At 35.2% G+C, this 22,465-nt stretch overlaps 1 protein-coding gene across 4 annotated transcripts in view; it reads left to right on the forward strand.

Moving 5' to 3' along the window:
• The window catches only part of KCNT2 (potassium sodium-activated channel subfamily T member 2), a 372,171-nt gene that overhangs the window by 127,481 nt on the left and 222,225 nt on the right, over positions 1-22,465 (forward strand). For 2 of the 4 annotated variants that reach the window (XM_073800198.1, XM_073800201.1), the window contains exons 4-8: positions 5,425-5,473; positions 7,875-7,934; positions 17,462-17,536; positions 18,764-18,847; positions 21,636-21,730. In XM_073800198.1, the coding sequence (XP_073656299.1) occupies positions 5,425-5,473; positions 7,875-7,934; positions 17,462-17,536; positions 18,764-18,847; positions 21,636-21,730 (363 nt within the window). Of the gene's footprint in view, positions 1-5,424; positions 5,474-7,874; positions 7,935-9,357; positions 9,496-11,780; positions 12,046-17,461; positions 17,537-18,763; positions 18,848-21,635; positions 21,731-22,465 lie in introns of those variants that run through there. The other 2 variants (XM_073800193.1, XM_073800203.1) reach the window with 2 other exon arrangements.

Consider the following 22,465-nt stretch of genomic DNA (forward strand, 5'->3'; position numbering starts at 1 on the left):
TAATGTATGGAATTGTGCAAATGACAAGCTCTCATGTACACCCAGTTTGTAGTAAATGATTTAAAGGCATTAGCAAAGGAAACACATCCAGCATGTAGTTCATGAATTTCATTGAGAGCTGAATCATCTGCATTGACTCATTGCCTGCTGGTGCTTATGGTGGCTCTTCAATGGGTCAAAACTCACGCATCCTTTCCCACTTTAAAAGTTGTTGAAGTGATTATTAATTTTCAACATCAAATGATAAAGAAAAAAGTAAGAAGCATGTAAATGTCTTATATTTTATGGTACTTGGATTTACATTTAAAATCAGTGCCTAATAGAGCAACAAGTGTGTTGAGATGACATTCCAATTTTAAAGGGTATTTCTTCTTTAGGGTAACAACTATTCAAAGAAGGAATATAATTTTCACAGTATTTTTAAATATCTGATGACCAATAAGATTGAATATCATAATGTAGACCTTTTCTTCTCTCATATACATTGGTTATAGTATAGATTAAAGCATCTCCAAGTATTGTAACATGTAAACCCAAAAATTCAAAAGAATTTCTTTGTTTACTAGAGTCTAATGCTGGTGCTCTTAGTCAGTATACTTCTCCATATGGTGACACACACACTCACACACACACACACACACACACAAACACTATAACATGGTAAGTTCAATATTATATATGCAAGCCACTTTCATTCTGTGGCTATGTGCTGTCCTAAGACCCTAGAATCCTTCGCAGTCAGCTTTCAGAAAGATGAAGAGAGCATTGGAAAAGGCACATACAGTTGTTAAAATTATTGGCCGACAAATGAGGAGCGTCACTCTTACTTGTATTTCATACTCAGATCTCATTTGAGAATCGGTCACATGTCATACCTTGACACAAAGCCTGAGAAATGTGGCCTTTTGATGAAGAGTCGCTTTTTGCACCCAGCTCTGTACCGTGGAAGGGGAGAACGAATGTTGATAGATGGAAAGCCACTTCTGCCTCAGCCCGTGTGTGTCAGATGGAAAGGCTCTTAACTTCCATTCTCTCAAAGGCTCAACATTTAGTTCTCTCGTCCACACCCCGACAGTTAGTGTAAAGTATACCTGAGTTTTGAAAGGATTTGGCTATTGGAAAATGTTCCTAATATATTGTCAAGACTCTCCTATGCTTCAGTATCCTGGTCACATGCTAAATTTTGTCTGTCTTTCAAAACGTGGACCCAGAACCACAGGTAGTACTCATTGCTTAGTGTTTGTTATGGTTAGGCGAGTGTCATAATTTTCCTCCCTGGTTTAGGATCTTACACTTTCGTTAATACACTACTAGCTTGCCTTCTGTGTTTGGAGCTCTGGCAACCCGAGTTCACCTTGAGCTGTGACCCACAAGTCTTTCATATGAATTCTGCCCCGTGTGGTGACCCTGTTACTTTCGCATGTTTACCAGGTGCTTGATTCTTCCGGTTAACATATTCACCGCCTGACCTCCACCTCTGTGGCCAAAGCAGTTCTGACATTTTCAGCAGCTCTTTTCTTACCTTTAGGAGAGGTATTTATTCACCATAAATAAGCGCGCTGTGAAGAGTGGCTGGGGCTGCATATTATTAATTTTCCATATTTAACTTCATTATTTCCATTGTTTGATATGGTTCTTCCAGTTTTCATAATGATGCTTCAACATGATTTTATCTATAGGCCTACTTTTTTTTTTTATAGGCCTACTTTAATTTAGAATAACTGAGTGATATAAATTTCATTTTTATGTTTGCTTTTGTTATTTTATTGTTATAATTGTAAAAAGTGAAATTTATTTTTATGACTTTATAAATGGTTCATGATTATTGCCATATAAATACATAGGGCAAGGAAAAGGAAGTAAAAGTTACCTAAAATCTCAATACCTAGAAATAAGTATTTTTAGTATTTTGACCACCAATCTTTTGTAAATTCTATCTATACACGTATACGCGTAACACACTCACACGGATACAATTATGACAATATTATCTACATCATTTTTTTCAGTGAGTTTTTTCTCAGGGATGGTATTTTTGCTGTTGTTAATGATGAGGAGCCTACTTACTACTATTCTCTTTTTGTTGGTCGGGTAGACTCCAGTTACTTTCCTGCTCTAAATAATATTGCAATAAATATTTCTGTACAGGATTTCTTTCCTCCAAGTGCTTTTTTGTCAATGGGATTGAAGCCTCGTTTGGAATTAGTCTGTCTGCTAGTTTCAGTTTCAACTCTTGTTTGTTTTGATGGTTCTCTAGGACTGTGCAGATCAGATCCCACATTCTTTTTTCTTGATAAATTTATTTTATGCAGGAGAGTTTGGGCACTAGCTTTTTATTAGAATGTGTACATTTTCCTTCTATGCATTTATTCAGTTTAGTCCCTGGTAAATGGATGTAAAAGATGACTTTCCATCGGAGAGCTTACTTTTTATCAAACTTTACATATTACAGTCTTGTAGAAACTTTTTTTAAGGATCATGAAACGTATTCCACATGGCACAGTCTTGTCCAAAAAAATCTTTTTTTCAAAGTCTTATTTAAATTTAAGTATCTGATCTTTCAAGACCTATTAAAACAATGTCAGATCAAAGAAAAGGCCATTAGTTTGATAACTAGCTTTTAGTAAATCTATGCTAATTACCAATCTCTTTTTGAAAATGTTCTCAAACATCTTATTTGCAATTTATTTTATGATTTTACAGAGATTGCTATCTCCTTAATTATTTCATAGTTTTTGTAGCATACCATTTCTATCTGCAAAAAAACATATGTATTATCCCTCTTTGCTCCTGCATACTGTATTTTGGCCTGATTTCTCAAATGTTACTGAGAACATATGTGAGATGTGTTCTGGAAATGACAGTGTTGCTGAGTTCATCACTCACAATTTGCTTTTACTGGCACCATCCATTTGTTTGTTTTGAATGCCTAGCCTAGTATAGGCACGTACTTGGGAAGACATTAGGACCATAATGGTGGGTGAAATAGACATACTACTTCATCCTGTGGAACTTGCAGTTTAGTGAGGCGCCAACTATTCAAGAAATACATTTACAAACAAATACAAGGTTACAACCTAGATGAGTGGCAGGGGAGGTATGGTGAGTGACATGGCTACACATGGAGATTCATTGGCTACATTCATCAAGGGGAAGCCTTCAGGAAGGTTTCCCTGAGAGAGGGTTGAGCTGAGAGCTCTCGGATAAGGGAAGAACATGTGAAAAGGGCTGTGATAGGAAGGACCATGTCACAGTTGACAAAGTCTCAGAATGCCAGGTCAAGGGTTTTGGTCCTTATCTTGACAAAAGTGAAGTGTCAGTACACAGTGGAGGGACTTCCCTGGTGGTCCAGTGGTTAAGAATCTGCCTTCCAATGCAGGGGATGTGGGTTCAATCCCGCATGCTGCAACTAAGACCCAAAGCAGCCAAAAACAAATACATAACTATTTTTTTTAAAAAAGGAAATGCTTTAAAAAAATACACAGTGGAGTGATGTGATGATGTGCATTTAGAAAGAATCTCTGTAGTTGTAATTTGGAGAAAAACTGTAGAAGGCAAAAGGAGGTTTAGGGTTCCAGTTGCAGGCTTTTGCAAGAGTCCAGTTGCAAAAAATGATTAATTTAGGTTAAGGTGGCTGTGGTAGTGGAGATGAAGAGAGGTAGATACATTCTACAGATATTTGGTGGGAAGAATTGAAAAGGTTTGGTGACTCATGTATTAAGTATTTACAAATAGAGGAGAGGAAAGCATCTAAGACGATGCCTAAGTCTTCGGCTAACCAAACACAATGGAATTTGGGTCCATTTACTGAGATGCGAAAACCTGAGAGGACCTGTTTTGGTGAGAAAGGTTACGGGTTTGTTTTGGAGCAACTGAAGATGTTAATCACCCAGGTAGATGTTACATTCTAGAATCACAAAGAGTACTTTAGTCTAATATGCTTGGTAATTTCTTTGAATAGTTTTCTAAGTTTGCAATTCTCTTTAAAACAAGAATTTTAAAGAGTTTCTTGCCCTTTATTTTTGTTTAACATATTATGAAAAAGAAAATGATTCAAAGATTTAAAAATACACAGTCTTTTATGGGATTCCTCGAATACTTCCTAACTCTAGTGAGTAGGCTTTGTTCTGCTTTGTATGTTTTTTATTTGCATATTTTGGGCAGTGTAATACAGCTATTTCCATCTTTTCCTAAGTAGAGTGTATTGCTGTGAATGACTAGTATTTAAATCAACTGTACACCAAATGATGTAGGTAAGGGTGAGGTATAAACAGTGAGAAATTATAACTAGTAGGACATTAGAATGTATGGTGTTCTTTGCAGACTATAAACAATTTTTAACGTCAGAGATAATAGGATTTTTAAGAGACATTTAAGGACAATTACTCCTTGTCCTGCATAATGGTTTTTTTTTTTTCGTTTTTTGTTTTTTTTTTTGCGGTACGCGGGCCTCTCACTGTTGTGGCCTCTCTCGTTGAGGAGCACAGGCTCCGGACGCGCAGGCTCAGCGGCCATGGCTCACGGGCCCAGCCGCTCCGCGGCATGTGGGATCTTCCCGGACCGGGGCACGAACCCATGTCCCCTGCATCGGCAGGCGGACCCTCAACCACTGCGCCACCAGGGAAGCCCCTGCATAATGTTTTATGCTAACCTCAGTCACAGGTTTTTGGGTGATATATTAAATATTTTATAAAGATTCAAATCTGAATATAAATGTGCTCTGCAATCTGAGTCACTGACTTTCTTCTGATTATTTCAACTGTTGAATGTGTGTTGCCGATACATTGTGTTAAAAATAACAAAGTCCGGGGCTTCCCTGGTGGTGCAGTGGTTGAGAGTCCGCCTGCTGATGCAGGGGACACGGGTTCGTGCCCCGGTCCGGGAAGATCCCACATGCCGCGGAGCGGCTGGGCCCGTGAGTCATGGCCGCTGAGCCTGCGCATCCGGAGCCTGTGCTCCGCAACGGGAGAGGGCACAACAGTGAGAGGCCCATGTACCGCAAAAAATAAATAAATAAAAAATAAAATGGGATTGGTAAATATTTAAAAAAAAAAAAATAACAAAGTCCTAGAGTTTATGGAAGAGTCTTAAGTGGCTTTTCAATAGAGAGTTGATTAGCAGGTGGTTTGAGTTTTTCTACCCTGGCCATCCTCACTCCTTAAATAAGGGCCCATTGTCTTTTCTTACATGATTAACATGAGACCGAAAACAAAATTAAAAAGGGTTTTTTTTTTCCTGGAACAGAGACGAGTATTACCAAAAAGAAAATTGAAGCAATGTAAGATCTTTTTTCTAATTTTAGTTATGGTATTTTATTGTTTTTTTATGGTAACAACATTTAAATATTTCCAACTTTAGTGAAAATGTAAAAATGAATGCTTTTTTCATTAAAAAAAAACTAATGTCTTATTATTCTTTTCATAGGTCTCATATCTTTTGGGTGAACAGAAGTCTACCTTTATGGGGCTTACAGGTTATGTACAATTTTGTTGTATTCCTATATTTCTGGATTTATTTATATTTTACTGAGCAATACTACTGGGGAGAAAAGTTTTGACATTAAAAATGAGTTTTCGTTTATTGTTTAATTAATCTTGATGCACATCTTAAAATTTTTATTCCTTTCTTCATGTCTACGTGAGCCCTCCATTCTACCTTTTGAGAATTTCCTCATGATCAGGTTTAGACTTCAGAAAGCTTTTGAGGATCTGAAGGAAACTAAAGTAAACCCAACCTTGTTTGAAGGCACAACAAGTTCCTCAAACTACTTTAGGCATTCCTAAAGTCTTAGGTTATATCATCTTTGAAAAATTAATCAAAAGCCCATAACCATGTTTGCATTTTTTACCTTTTGTGCTCAATGTTGGGAACATGGTAGAATCTCAATAAATAATTGTTAAATGAATAAACAAATGAACAAACAGTTCGCATTACCAATAGGAAGAGCTTGGTCCCTAAGCAGATAATTTTGTAAATGAAACAAAAAGTGTGCCCTGGCATAAAAGGAGTCTTGAAGAAGGAGTAAGGGAACCTGTGGAGCACAGTGTGTCTGACCTACATTGTTGGGGTGTTCCCTGGAGTCCTCTGGATCTATCTTTGTTCCTTTTTTTGTTGAATTTCATGCCAGGCAAACTTTTTACAACTTCCCATCTCCTCTACTCGTGTCTCTTTCCTGCAGATACTTTTTAGTTTCTATTGTTTTTCAAAAGCAAAAATCATTCAAAGAGTAGAGTCTCTAAGATTAAAAACAGTTGAGTCTGGAAGAAATGGAAGGACTCAAGTTTCGCTGTGTATAAACAACCTTTGAAATACTTTAAAATCAAATGTTTGGGTTGTCTTTTAAAGTCAGGTTGATTGTGAGGTCTGTACATTTTATATGTGACAATGAATTATTTTAATTATGTATGCATTGTGATTATAACTATGAATCAAGTCTTTACTATGTCTGCATATTTTGTATTTTATTGAAGTCAAGTTGTGTTTTATGTTTTTTTTTTTACTGACTTTCATTTCAGTGCCGTACACACTTGTAAAGTAAGTTAATATTTTTATGAATAGTTATATATGACCTTGAAATATATTTTGATCTGTTCAAATTGCTTTTTATCTGATAGTGATATTCTAAAATAATAAAAACACTCATTTTCACATAGGATTTTGGGCAATTCATGCTAAAAGTGGTCTCAAGATCATCTAACAATGTGTACCTCTAGAAAAAGTAAGAGATTATGATTTAGAGAATTTGTGGAGAAAATTGAAAAAGTGAAAAATTTCTATTTTACTGTCTGTCTACTGTATGTACTTCTGGACTTATTTTACTTAGATTTTTTACTTAGATTGTCATGCATTCATATGTTTTAAAATTCTCCTTATATTTTACCTAAATCAAAGTTTTCATTCCAACAGGAGTCAGAATCTAAAACTCTATGGTATCTGCCCTTCCCATGCAGATTGACTGTACTCTCACAAATCTATGAACAAATATATTTGTTACCTCAGTTATTTCATGTTGATGCTTGCTTATTTTGATTATATTCCTGTCTCCTGAAGTGCTTAGGGTCTTTAACACAAAATAATTTGGATGTCTTTACTGGTTACTTTTTCTGTTGCAATCATAGCTCTTTGGTAGCTGAGCAGAGGAAACTGTATAAAGAGTAGAGAATAGAGAGAAAAGTGGAAGCTTGTCTAGGGGGCTGCAGGATGCCCATGTCCAGCGGCAGAAGGGGAATTGGCTGCGAAGTCCATTCAAATAAAATCTGAAAGTATCTTGAAGTGCTGACATGGACTATTTTGTTTAGTGTTTGAGGATGTTTCATTTTGTTTGAAGTCGGTGATAGGATGGAAAGTATCCTTTAACTCCAAGCTTGTATTCTTTTATTTTCTGAAGGGAACTGCCATTTTTGGTGGGTGTACTGAGATGGTGGTGGTGTGGCTGGGGGAGAGCATTATTTGTGATGGGACAGTTGTGTGTGATTGTGTGTATTAAGAATACACACACAAACAAAACCTATTCTTTACATATGGTGAAGATTCCAGCCATCTGACTGTTCCAATCCCACATTTACATTTGTGGTAATAAACTTAAAAAGATTTATTGAGGAGTATTAGAAATTATAAAAACTAAGCTGTAGTGCCTGGAACAGCCTGCTGCCTACCACCTGTATATAGAAATTAAAGTGCCACATAGCACCTCCTATATCATACATATATATATATATATATATACACACACATATCATATATGATATATATATATGAGTATATATGCATATACACACATATATGCACATATTTATAAAGTTAAAAGTATTGTAATCAGAATATATATTTTGATTTTGTTGGATTTTCTCATTAAGGTATAATTTATATTTTAGGTTTCAGTGGCATTGATAAGTCTCTTTGAAACAATACTACTTGGTTATCTCAGTTATAAGGTAAGTTATTTTAATTAGAAGTTTTCTGCTGGTAGAACACATTACTAGCATTGACCCAGTATTCCTCTATTTATAATTCATACTCTGGGGATAAAGCAAGCTCTTCTTAAACCCCTTTAACTATTTTGAACCTCTCCAGTATGTGACAAAAAGCTGTGGTAACATAGTAATGTTTTCCTTGGTGGCTTAAACATACTTCGCTAATTCCCATGGGCTAATTTACCCATTACGTGCATGCTCATATGAGACAAGCAGATGGAATGGTTTGGCTTTTTATTGTTCTCCATCTCTTCTCCTGATCTGTACAGGAAACACTGAGGGAGAAAAACATGTCTGTTAGGAATTATTTTAATGAATTCCCTTCATTTTTGGCGAAGGTTTGCTTGGCTAACCCAATTTAACAAATGTTTATTAAGTTCTTATTTGATGAAGAGCACCACACTGTGCATTGTTTTTTTCTCAGTGAATTTACAATCTAGAAAGGGGAGTGGGCAGGAGAAAATTATATAGACAATAATAATACAAGGCTGAATAATAGGTACTTCCTATGAGGTGCAAATAAAGTCCTGTGGGGCTTCATAGAGAGAGGTGAAAAGACTGATTTAAGCAGAATCCTTGAATCAGTAACTTCACTAAAGAAAGATGAAAAGGCAGAACATCAGGGATTTATAGAATCAGCAAAGGCATAAAAGAAGGAATGTGCATATAAAATTGGAAGAATGAATAACTACTTAGGTTTGGGCAGAGTATGGCATATGTAGGAAAATATTGGTGGAAAAAGATGGGACAATATAGTGAGGGCCTTGTACGGCAACTTACAGTGGGAAGTTGATGCAGGATGTTGAACACGAGAGTTCTATAATTGTAACTAAGTTTTAGGAGTATTAGTTCAGAACATCTGTGCAGCACAGGTCAAAGAGACATGACACTGAAAACTACATGCTCAGTTAAGATGCATTTGCAGTATGAAAGGAAAACTTCGAGTGAAGCTTTGGCTGGGTGAAAGGAATACATTCAATGCAAGATAAGTCATGAAGGTAGAAACTAAAGAAATCATCAACTGATTAGTTGAAATAGATGAGGAGAAGAAAATGTCAAAAATCATTTTAAGATTTCCTAAATCCAAATGACTGGGAACAAGGCAGTAAAACCAAGAAAAGTTACATCAAGAAAAAAATCAGACTGGGGTCGAGATAGGTGGAATAATGGAAATGGTTTTGGAAATGATGAATCTGAGGTATTTTTGGACAAATAGCTGTGACATGCAGGCAATTGAAAAGGAGGATCTGGGACTTGCAGGAGAGATTTATTAAGAATTGACAGTCATTTCCATAGAGATGATGAAGGAAGCATGCAAGTCCATTAAGGATGGGATAGTAGCCAATGGAGAAGAGAAGGCCCACGTTAATGAAGATGCTTATAGTGTGTCCATAGGAAGAACCAAGCAATGAGGACAGACAGAGGAATAGAAGCGTGGAAAGTCATCAGAATGGTTGTCATAGTCATCACGGATTTCCAGTTCGCAGTTTCTGCATGTACGACGTCAACAAGTGCACTCAAGGTTCTGTTTTGGGGGAATTCTTATCTACCATATAAATTTCTTTCTCACTTCATAACGTAAGGTTTTGAAGATAACATTCCCTAGACTACTTTTTAATCCAAAATTCAGGGCAAGAAGTCTTTACAAACTCTTTCACCTTTTCCGCTGGCTTCCTTTTTAAAACTCTCATTAACTCTGCCTAAAGAACATAAGGCCAGTGTCTAATAAGGTGAGATTGATGAATTAGAAAGTGTAGAAAGAAAAGAGTGAGTGCCTTCCAAAAATAATACAGATGGATTGATTTAATATTTATGAGAAAAATAGGATGTTAGAAATGTCTAGGGAAGGAAAGTGTTAAATGAAAGCATGGGAACCTTGGAAAGTTTAGTAAGAAGCTTGAGAAAGGCTTTTGGGTTTACAATTTGGGAGATCATTTGTTATTCATCCTTAAGAGCCCAATTTCAATGGAATACAGTTGAGAGTAAAACTGTCAAATGAAGAATGTTGATTGACTGGTACAGGAGCTCCCTAGAGGCAATATAATGAGGTGGAAGATTGCCTCACGATGATAAAAATATGCATCTTTTAAAGAGAGCAAGTAGAGGGGACAGGAAAAAATGATGGATGAAGCAAGGTTTATAAAAAGTAAGAATAAGCTAGAACAGGAAGTTGAGGACTACTAAGTAGCTTTGGATACATTCTGTTCTTTTCTGAGAGCACAGGAGATGGAAAATGGTGCCTGAAAGAATATTTTGAAGTTAGAGGACGAAGCTCAAAGATCTTGCACATAGCTGGTCACTTAATCCTAAATTACTTAGAAAATACTAGCGTAGTGATGGACACTATAGAATAAGATGTTGAGGAGGCATCTTTTAATGGCTTATTAGTATATCTTCTTGTCAGAATAGGTGCTCTATAAATATGTTCTGATTGACAAATCTGGATTTTGGATACCTAGAAGAATAAAATAAAAATCAAGTAAATTAACATCCAAGATGTTATCTTCTAAGGTCTTTAGTATTCAAGTATGTGATAAATGTTGAATATGATACGCAAAAAGTGACATACTAAAAAATTAGGCATGTGGGTGTTTTTTTGTAATTTAATGAAATCTCTTCCGCTAGTACAAGAGTATGTACAAATGCATAAACTGGCCAAAATATTAATCTGCATTGGTGAATGTATGTGCTCCAAATTCAAACTAAAAAGTAATATGAAATTAACTTTGGTGCTTTGCTAATAGTAGTCATTTAAAAAGCACGAAGAGATTCAAGGTGGAATTATAATTTTCCATTGTAATTATGTGGTGCTGACATTCGTAATCAATTAATTCCTGCCATTTATAAAATGAGAGCAAAGACCTAGCAGGTAGAGCTAGATGACATATAATATTTTCATTCTGACCTTCATAAACATTAATGTCTAGATGGAGGAGAGGTTCGTGGTGAGAGTCCTGTGTGTTACAACACAAAAGATAAAAAGGAGTTATGTGACATTGGAAGGACAGGTTGCTGTTAATTACCTTCTTTCCTTTCATATATTCAGTCAAATTCATGAACTCTTCTGACCCTTTCAATAAACTGTTGGATACATTTTTTGGAATGAAAAAATTAAATAATTGATAACTATTTATGGCATATATATAATGCAAATCCATACAGCAGAACTTCAAATGAGGTCCTTCTCTCAAATTAGACTTTTAAGAAAAATTATAGATAGGTATGCAGAAATGGATATTGTATTAGTAATGAAATCCATTTCTAATATTGATCTTTGATATTTCTAGTTCTGAAATATCAATAGCAAATCAACATACAATTTTCTCATATTTGTTTACATCTGCATATATATATACAGATAATGTATATATTTACATATACAACATATATGTATATATGTGATATTTTAAAATAAATTTAATACTTTATTTGTAAGTACTTTATAGTTCTTAAAATTAGACTTTCTAAAATAAGCATGACTTAATCCTTAACAATTAAAAAAGTTTTAACTATCATGGAGACTATAGTTTTTTTTAAATCAAAAGACTAATGAGTAAAAGCAAAATGAGCAAAAACTCTTAAAAGTGTATGTTGAGGTTAGCAGATAATAACTTACAAATCCCTGACATCCACTTATTTTGTCCTCTGTCATACAGAATTGCAGTCTGAAGTTAAATCATCATTCAATTCATGTTTATTTATTGCTGTTTGTCAAAATAGTCACAGGGATTGCCCAACAGGGAAGTTCTTATTCTTCTGTCAGATAGATACCCTCTATGTCTTTATCAGCTGCTTTCAAAATAGAACTCTATTTATACACATACATTCATTAACTCAAAAGGAAACAAAAACACACCCTGGCATAATTTCCAAATCTCTGAAAACAAAAGTTCAGCACACCTAGAAGGCTTTAGTTAAATCTACAATTCTTTTTTCTATACAGTAATCGCTTTATGAAAAAGCAACAGTTTTGAAATGTTAACATCATGATGGGCTTATTTCTGGAAAGAACAAAGGATTTGGACTAGGACGCCTAGATCCTGGTGATTCTGCTTACCATGCCATGGAAATGGTAAATCTAAATGTTGTTGAGTTTACATTCAGAAATACAAAAGACTGCCATAGGGTTACTCCATAATTTAAACTCACTGAAGGAAAGTAAGTTATTAGTCTTTTTGGTTAAATATTTTAAATATAGGTATTCTTAATATTATAGAAGAAAATGCTTTTTAAAAGTCCCATGTTCCATCCTGGGCTAACAACTAAATTACCATAAATCTTATAATTTTTAAAGTGCTTTTTAGAGTTACCTAGATAATAGTTCCAAACTTGCACTTTCTTTTATGATAAAAATAAAAGCCTGGTACATCTTAGAAAATCACCTGTTGTCCTGCATTTTTATTGGTTAAGGAAGGTTACATCCATACCAAATGTTGTAGAATGGTTAGATTAGGTTTTATTTATATTTTACTGAATTCTGTCAATAAGGAGAGGAACACAGAGAGCTCTACACGCTTAGAACAGAAAAACCTACTTTTTAGAAACTTTTTTTTCTTTAGGTTACCATTTGGAAGGAGACTAATGCCTTTCATCTCGTTCAGGAAAATAAGATTAAGTGAAACAGGTATTTAACTTAATTTTGAAAGGCATGTGCCTGCCTTTTGGATCTTATTTCATGCTTCTCTATGTAGCCGCATTCTCCAGATTTAGGCTTTCTTTTTCCACTATAATTACTTTTATCATGTGGATTTATATGATGCAGGCCGATGGGGACTCTCTAATAGCCAATGCAACTTTTGGATAATTTTTCTATCTATTTTTCGTCAGCTTATCTTAGGGGAGATAATTTATGAATGTTCAGAAGACAACCTGAGATCTTAGAATTAAACCTAATGAATATAATCGAAAAGTTATTCGCTTATTTTTAGCAATGAGTACATTGCCTCCCTGTATAATTTTATATTGTGAAAATTAGTCCTCAGGGGGAAATTCCTTTTTTGCTACAACACACAAATACACACACATTAGCTATGAATCCACAGGAGCATGTTTGACATAATGCAGTTGTAGTTTTTATTGAGGAGCTTCAGGCTGTCAAGGACTGTGCTAGGAACAGAGCAAAGAATCCCGAACTAAACAGATGCTCTCACCTGGACCTCATGACATTAAAATCAAGTGTTGATTAGATATATAAAAACAAACAAAAAAAGGAATGAGAAGGATGTTGATGAAGATAGAAAAACCTAGTGTGGGAATCTGATCTTGTCTGGTGTGTGTGCAATGAGGGGGCAAGGAAAGCCTCAAAACACTCAAAAGATTTTGAGTTAAGAGCTGAAAGATGTGTGTGAATTAACTAGACAAAGGGAAATTGGAAAGGAAGGTGGAGATTTTCCAAGTCTCTTAAAAAGCATGTGCCAAGGCCCTGGCATATATAAGGAGTGGAAGGTCTTAGGAAAGAATGATCTTTAAAATTCGCGGGGAGAGGACAAGGAGAGCTAAACGATTTGTTGCCTTTTGTAGGTTGTAATAGAATCTGTGTTTCGCTGTGCAAGTGTCTGAATTGTTCAAGAGTTACAAAGTGAGTGGGGGTGGCGTGGGGTGAGGGGTAGGGATTGGCACATGAGATGTGCCTTAGAAACATATTCCTGGTAACATTGTGGGAGGTGGATGGGAATGGGGCAAGAAGGAAGGGGAGGAGACCGGTTAGGAGGCTGGAGTGGGATTAGCATTAGAATGAGAACCAGAGGACTCAAGGTCCATATATGAATCAGGAAGTCTTATTGTCAAATTATTCTTGTTTAGCATGTGAAAGGAAGGTGTAAAGAGTTTCTCCAAAACTTTTGGTTTCTGTTACTGGAGAACCAGTCAGGGCAAACATCATAAATTTTACTTTTAGGTAGTCTATTTTATTGGCATAGAGTTGCTTGTTAGTCTCTTATGATCCTTTGTATTTCTGTGGTGTCTGTTGTAACTTCTCTTTTTTCATTTCTAATTTTATTGATTTGAATCCTCTCCCTTTTTTTCTTGATGAATCTGAGTCATCAAGATGAGTCGTCTCTATTTCATTTATTTCGATCTTTATGATTTCTTTCCTTCTACTATCTTTGGGTTTTGTTTGTTCTTCTTTCTCTGGTTGCTTTAGGTATAAGGATAGGTTGTTTTTTGAGATTTTTCTTGTTTCTTGAGGTAGGATTGTATTGCTATAAACTTCCCTCTTAGAAGTGCTTTTTCTGCATCCCATAGGTTTCGGATTGTCTTGTTTTCATTGTCGTTTAAATTTTACTTTTAGACATATTACCCACAGGGTGCCTTTGAGGCATCTGTGTGAAGCAGTGGATTAGGCAGTGGAGATCTGAAAGAGATTCTCAGATAGAATATTGATCTCAGCTAGAGATACAACATTGGAAGTCATTGGTTTATTATTGACGATATGTTGAAGTTGACACATAGATGAGATTACCTAAGATGGGTATATAGCCAAGTACTCTTGAAATGCTTTCTTCCAGAAAACCTGTTGAGCTTTGTGGCCATAAGTTTAACAACTTATTTATAATTGCACCAGGAAGGGTTTAAACAATAATATTCTTTCAGGGGTTTCCATTTGGATCCAATAGAAAGAAATATAAATGTTTAAGGTCAAAAATTAATTATACCAAGAAGGGAAGAATATGTATAAGATATTTGAAAGTTTCATCTATTCATTCACATGCTTATTGAGTCCAAATGTCATATAAACAAATAAGTTTTATAAAATGTTACAAAGCTATATCCAGGTAGTTAGTGGTGAAGGTATGGGGACTGAGACATTCCAAGCAGAGGGAGAAGTATGTGAGCAAAGTTGTAAAAGTATGAAATAGCGTAGTGTGTTCAGAGAACTGCCTCAAAATCAGTTTTACATGTGATGTATCTGTAGCTGAATTCAAGGTGGGCTAGGAATGTAGTAGGTACAAACCAAACCAGTAGCCAGAGTCCAAGTTATGAAGCTTCATATGATGTAATGAGGAGTTTGGATGTTAATATGATGGCAATGGAAATTTGGCATTTTAGAAAGAATTCTCTGGCTTTAATATGGAAGGTAAATCGGAAGGGAACCCAACCAAGTCACATACCAGTCATGAGACTCTTTTACTGGTTTGAGAAAAAATCATAAAAATCAAATTGATGTGTTATAAATGGAAATGAAGAGGGACATTAGAGATAGAAAGACTTTTGGTTTACTACGAGCTAAACTTTCCAGTGTGCCACAGCTAAGAAAACCAACTAATCTTGCTGTGTATTCGTAGAAAGATCCTGCCGTATGACCAGTGGTAACTGTACTCATACCCCTCCCCACTCCACCCTGCTGTCTTCTTCTGGTCACATCGGTCTCTTTTCCTGTGCAGAATCATTGACATCAAGGAACGATGTACAATGACAAGTAAAAACACAGTAGGGAAAGAGTAAGCCAAGTGTTAAACATTCTGGAAACTGAGTCATATAAAAAACTGATGAAAGAAATGGTAATGTTAACCTGCACAATAAAAAATAGGAGCTTCACATAATTAAAATCAATTATAAATGGTTTGTTGAATAGGTAGGCCTGACTCAGTGCAAGTAGGAAAAGGCTTTAGTCTTCCTGCATTTCTCCTTCAAATCCAGTCATTTTCCTTATGAGCCATGCTCATCAGATGAAGTCTTGGGCAGGTATCTTAGCTTTTTTAGACTTTTCAATCGCAATGCAAATCTCAGTTTAGTACTTAAGAAATTATGATCAGTATGTAAAAATTTAAAATTCTTATCCAGTTTTAACTTTTTCTTGGCCTGGAACCACATGGGTCAGGGGATCATCTTGGGGGCCATCTCCTCTTTTCCCCTCCTCCCTTATTTGACACCAGCTGATTTTGGTCCCTCAGGGCTGAGGAGGCATGGGGAGGAGTGAGGTCAGCTTCTGGGACAAAGTTGCCTTACTGGCACAAGAACAGTCTGCGGTTGGGTTGCTCTGATGGCAGGTCCAAACGGGGCTTTTGTAGTTCTCCTGAGGCCTTTGGCCAAAGCTCCTTGATGCCTCAAGCCTCAGGCTGGCCATTAGGGCTCTGACCCAGGCCCTGGGGTCCTGAGGGCCACCGTCTGTCACGGTTCCATGTCCCCTTAGGAACACAGCCCTCCTGAGTGTGAACTTAGAATGGCCATAAGTTTCATTCTTTAGGGTCTATATCTCATCTGCAGAAAATAAGTACCTCTTAGGATTGGCATAAGTATGGCCTGTTCTCATCTCAACTCTCTTTGTCTTTGCTCTGCTGTTTTTTGATGATGTTTTAAGCATTGGCCAAATGCAGCCCCCATGTCTGAGCACAGCTGTCTGGGTCGTTCACCCGAGCTCTCCTCACTGAGCTGGATGTGGTGAGGGAAGTAACACAGCACCCTTGTATCTCTACACAGAGGAGGTCTCATTGCTTCTGTTTCTTCCACCTGCTCCCTCCTCCACTCTTTATACAGCTTGCAGACGGGTGATGAACTAATGATAACAAAACCTCTTTAGCACACAGATGATTGCTGATCTAGAACTTGCCTTGTGAAGTGGAGGTGTTTTATATCATTGTAATGTTTTAAGGCTTTGGGACCTCAAGAAAAATAAAGAATCCCAATATTATAGCCAGTGTCACAAAATAATTAGACATTACAGGGAGTCAGATTTCAAATTGCCTTACTAATGGGTAGTTCTTGTTTTCATAGACGAATAAACTGCTTTAGGAAGTTCTGAGTTCTTTTTTGCTAGACACCGTTCAAGAAAGTTTCAGGAATGACCTGTTAGCCAGTGCAGTTGCCCAGAGCTGCACAATTAGAAGGGCCTGTGCTTGTTTTAATGCTCTGATGTCACCTTCTTGAAATTCTTCATAATTTGTTAATAAGAGGCCCTGCTAAGAGGCCCTGCATTTTCATTTTGCCCTTAGCCCCACAAATTAGGTAGCCAGGCCTGATTAATATTGTTGCACTATGTGGGTTGGAAAATTAGAATCCAGAAGATTGAGAAAATCCTCCCTTTAAATTTTATTAATCTAAAAACAATGTTAATTCCAAGGAACATTGTTATATGTTTGTGTTTGCGAACTATTTGATATGCTTTAAAGTTTGTGAATGTAATTATTATAGTAAAAAAATTAAGATTGAGTCGCTTTTTCATTGATTCTGTAAGGTTTTTTAATGTGTTTTATTTTTACTAGTAACTTTTCTTCCATGAAATATGTTATGATTAAAATGTGTTATATGCAATATTCAAGGATTACTACAAACATTTGTTTTACTTCTTACACTGACTACAAAATTGAGAGGGCACAATTACATTCAGCAAAATAATCTCTAAAAGTCATTGCTACATTTCTAAATAATAATTTGGTATTCTATTAATATAAACATCCTTATTGCTAGAGAAATTCTGATGCTGTCTTTTTCCCCCTTTAATGGGATTCAGTTATAATTGACTTTCATTTTTACTCATTCTTTCTTGGAAGGGAAACATCTGGGAACAGATTTTACGAATACCCTTCATCTTGGAAGTAATTAATGCGGTTCCCTTCATTATCTCAGTAAGTCCTAAAAGAATCTTTAAAAGAAATAAGTTTTTAATTAGACATAAAGTCTTTAAATCTAAATAGTAATAGATAACATATTAGCTCAGATGGATGAATTTAGACTTTGTTATTGTTTTAAATCATGGTATTAAAAAATAAATAGTAAAATCAGTTGGGTAACTGGATTGTGAAATTAAGTGAAAATTAATGAGATTTAGTACAATTGCAAAATGAAATGCTTTTAGAAATATATGCTCTAGAGGTGCCATTTTAACAAGTGTCAATATTGTCTAAACAGACCAGGAATTAATCATTCCATTTCTTGTGTATATTGTGGAATTAAAAAAAAAATAGAAACCAAGTAAAACCAAGTATTTATAAAGATTTCTCATGCTAAGAATATGTTTATCTCGAGCTTAACCATAGGATTTCCTAAGTCCAGTTCTCTTTTTACTAAGAAAGTTGCCGTCAGCCAGACAACTAGTAATTTGCTTCTTTATCAAAGTCTGTGGAGGACCAATTCCACAGTGATCCTGTTTTAACTACAAAGTATGTAACTAGCACTTTCCCATTGCAAAATTAGGTCTTAATCTCTATTTGATAAAGTTACAGTAATATCTGTTGGTAATAGGCTTTCTAAACCTTATTTGTTTGAATTTTATTTGGAAAATTATGAAAAGAAGTCAATATGATCTGAGGCTGTTGCTCAGTTCTGACAATTATTTTAATTTGAGTGATTTATCTAGAGGAACAACTGGCCCCAGATTGAATGGCTAATTCAACATAATTCCAGTGGAGTACAGTTCCCCAAAGTCAGTAAGAATGTTTGCATCTGCAGAGACTAAGTGGTAATGCTATGAAAAACTAAAGCTCTGTCTCCTTACATCTACTTTTTACTTCCAGCTGCAGGAAAGAAAGAGGTGATGTCTATTATAAACTGTCACACTAAAAGATTTAGTGATCTAATTAGCACATTATAGCTGACATCCAGTGAGGGCTGATTATTTTCATTCTGCTTCTACAATAATTTTCCGAAGAATTTTTCCTTAAGTAAGACTTAGAGAATGAATGAAAAGATCCTGTCTGCTCCTTGCATTTCAATAGTCATATGAGTTTAAAGTATTTGCCACATGTTTTAGATCATTCTATTGTTTTTAATAACTTATTTCTGTTTCACATTTCTTCTCAATCATATCGATTTCTTGCTTTGAGATAAAAGTTTAGTTTTGATTTGTTTTCCAGATATTCTGGCCTTCCTTAAGAAATCTATTTGTCCCAGTCTTTCTAAACTGTTGGCTTGCCAAACATGCCTTGGAAAATATGATTGTAAGTATAAAAGACAAATGTAAAGACAAAAATATTTTTCAACACTCCATTATTTCTTACCTCATTAAAGTGATGTGTTGCATAACTGTCTAAGCTAATAGATCCCAAGTCTGCTTATACCCTAATGAGAATGAAAAGTCATAAAATGCCCATATTGCCAAGTCCCTTCCTTCATAAGGCCCTATGAGCTGGTAAACAAAAATAGTTCAGATATTCCAAATATCACCAAACCAAAGCTAACTGCTGTTCGGACTGGTCCAACTAGTTAGCCAATTTCCTGAAGACAAACAGCCTTCCCTTCTAAGGCAATCTCTTGATGTATAACGGGACCCCTGGTTTTAAGCCTTCAGGAGGTAACATTGTTAAACTGTTCTTAACTGTAGGTAGTCTCACAGTCCATAAAAATCTATAGGCTTTTGTAAGACCCTATATTGCAGCCAGAAGGCCCTCATGTAAAGTCACCTTTTTAGGCTGGGTTGGGTTGGGAGTAGGATATTAGGAGGGAGAAGGGGAAGCAGGAAAGAAGAGATGTGCCACAGTTGCATTTTGCCCAAGGCTGACCCTGTTCAGAAGGACTGATTTATAACTATGACCAAAATCTCTTTGCTATAATAGACTTGGACACTTATGAGTGAGCTTGCTGCTTGGTCATTTATTCTACAGGTGTTAATAGGAGTCCACTCTATGTTAAGTGCTCTGATAAGATAAGCAAATGATTCAACTTCTTTGCTAATGTCTTCATCTTCACAAGAGAATAAAAGTACCTACATACAGGCTTGCTGTGAGAATTAAATGAAATTATATATACATGCATATATATGTATGTGTAAAATCTTGTATCTGGCATAAACATAGTAAGGGCTCAAAATTATTAATTTTATCACACAGAAATTAAATTTGTTTGGAGGCAAACTTGCTTTTCTCTTAAATAGCTTTTTTTTTTAACATCTTTATTAGAGTATAATTGCTTTACAATGTAAATAGCTTTTTAACAGAAATTATGACACCAGTTGTGGCCAAAAGGAATATCTGGATAACATTTGAATATTCACAACCAGATGAATATTTCTAAACATCTGTGTTAAGTAACCACTGGAGCCTCATGAAAGTTCATGACTAAGAAGGGGAGACTGTAGCCTGTGGATGGTTTGTGGAAACATCAGTCTGTCTTAACTGTCCAAAAAAATACTATTTCACTAAATATAGATTGCCTAAATTCCTAATGAAAAAAAAATACTCCAGGAAAAAAAAATAAACGTCTTTGCTAATTTGCATTTATTAGCTGTTGGAAAAAGTAACCTAACCAAGAGAGGAATTATTAGTCAATCGTTGAGAGTAGAAGTAGTGCTTGCATTGTTAATTTAGGATTCATTTTCCATCATAGCTCTATATTTTACTTCTCCTCTTCCTGGTTGCTAAATTTTAATTTATTTTTCTGTTCATTAACACCTCTGTTAGAAGAAAGTAAGAGATGCGAGGTGAAATTCTAGTCAACTTAGTTTGTTTTTGTTACAGTTTTGGTTAAATGTGTGGTAGAGAAAGATAAACTATGACTCATTGAGACTTTGCTTGTATTGATGAAGTTATCTATCTCACGCAGTCCTGATATGCAGACTGTTAAAATGTTACTATAAAAAATTTATACAACAGGAAACCATAAAATAAAACATTATGCAAAACTACAAACCTTCCACACAGACTAAGCACTAGTAATAACTTATATTCTTCTAATATTTTCTATGAAAACACACACACACAAAATAGTATGTTTAATTTTATAATTTAAATTTTTTGTCATATAATAGTATGTGGTGGACAGGTTCCTATGTCATTAAATATTCCTGTTCAAACCATTTTTAATGGATGCATTAAATCTGCTATCTAGTTTTGATCAATTTATTTAACCATTTTTCTATTGCATTTTTAGTTACTTTAATAGTAATGGACATTCATTATTTCACGTAATAAATCTTATAATTTTGTAATAAAGATGAACATACATAAGTATTTGATTTCCATCTCATAATTTTCATGTGGTTAGCTTTTAGAAATTATGTTATGGGGTAAATACTAATTAAATGAATGAAACCATGAAGTAGAAAGGGCATACCTTTGTGAATTTTGACTTGTATTACCAAATTACTTTCAAGAAATTTATAACAAATTACATGAGCAGTATTATATATGAGTGCTTGTTTTTTGCATATTAAATAGCAGTGGGTATTATTATTTTCAATGTTTTTCAATTGGAAAATAAAATTATATCTTGAATTCACATTTCTCTTAATATGAATGAAATTAATCTAAAAATGTTCATTGGCTATATAATTTTTTATTTTTATGATAAATCACCTGGCATAATTCATGTTATTTTTCCTGATTCAGAGAATGAGATATGGTTGTAGTTTGATCCATCTATTACTTTCCCCTTAATTGAACATATTATTTTCTGATCTTTTAAAATTAGAATTTTCCACAAGAGAGCATACTCACCGTGGAGGGCTTTTGGGGAGTCAGTGTAACAACTCTACAGATGTTTGTAAGGCGAGTAAACTAAAATTTGGTGCTTTGGTGGTCTCCCATAGTATTATCTTGGTAATATGAATGTTACAGTAAGGTTATATAGACCAAGGCAAAAACGAAAATATGCTGCTATATCCATTTAAAGTATGTGTGTTGAGTATGCACAAGATAGTTGAAATGTAATACATAGTAATAAATGTAACAAAACTCATGAATATGTAGTATCTATCAAAATTTAAAATATGCTTGTTCTGTATTATTTCAGAATGATCTACACAGAGCCATTCAGCGTACACAGTCTGCAATGTTTAATCAAGTTTTGATTTTAATATCTACATTACTATGCCTTATCTTCACCTGGTAAGATCATACATATCAGCATTTTTATTATGTTTTGTTTTAATTATAGTTCTACAAAAACATATAATAAACCACTTTAATTAAGATTTGGCTACAGTAAATGAATAGATAAATATTCACTATAAAAAGTAATGGTCACCTATAGAAATAGAAGTAAAATCCTTACTTCAGTCTTAAGGAAAAAAACAAGAAAGCACGTCAACCATTTGGTATTGATATTTACTGCAGCTCTGAGGTTTTCCTAAATGCTGTAAACAACCAGATCACAAGAATTTGTACTGCAGGCCACAGTTGTCAAACAATAATTTTTCCTTCAAACTGCTGGCATGGGGGTGCCCTCATCTTTCCATAATCTTCAAAGCAGAACTGCTGTTGAGAACACTGTCCCTGCCCGTCCCTGTCTGCCTGCCGCTCCTCCCTCGATGTTCTCTCAGGCATCCAGGCAGAAAGCGAGGGCAGACAGGACAGTGGGAGGCAACTGGTACGTTGCTTTATTATAGAAAACAGTTTTTTTTTTTTTTATGAACTAGTTTTTTATTTTTTTTAGACATCTTTATTGGAGTATAATTGCTTTACAATGGTGTGTTAGTTTCTGCTGTATAACAAAGTGAATCAGCTATACATATACATATGTTCCCATATCTCCTCCCTCTCCCATCTCCCTCCCACCCTCCCTATCCTACCATTGTAGGTGGTCACGAAACACCGAGCTGATCTCCCTGTGCCATGCAGCTG

Source organism: Tursiops truncatus, chromosome 1, assembly GCF_011762595.2.
Source record: "Tursiops truncatus isolate mTurTru1 chromosome 1, mTurTru1.mat.Y, whole genome shotgun sequence".
Taxonomy (NCBI): Eukaryota; Metazoa; Chordata; class Mammalia; order Artiodactyla; family Delphinidae; genus Tursiops; species Tursiops truncatus.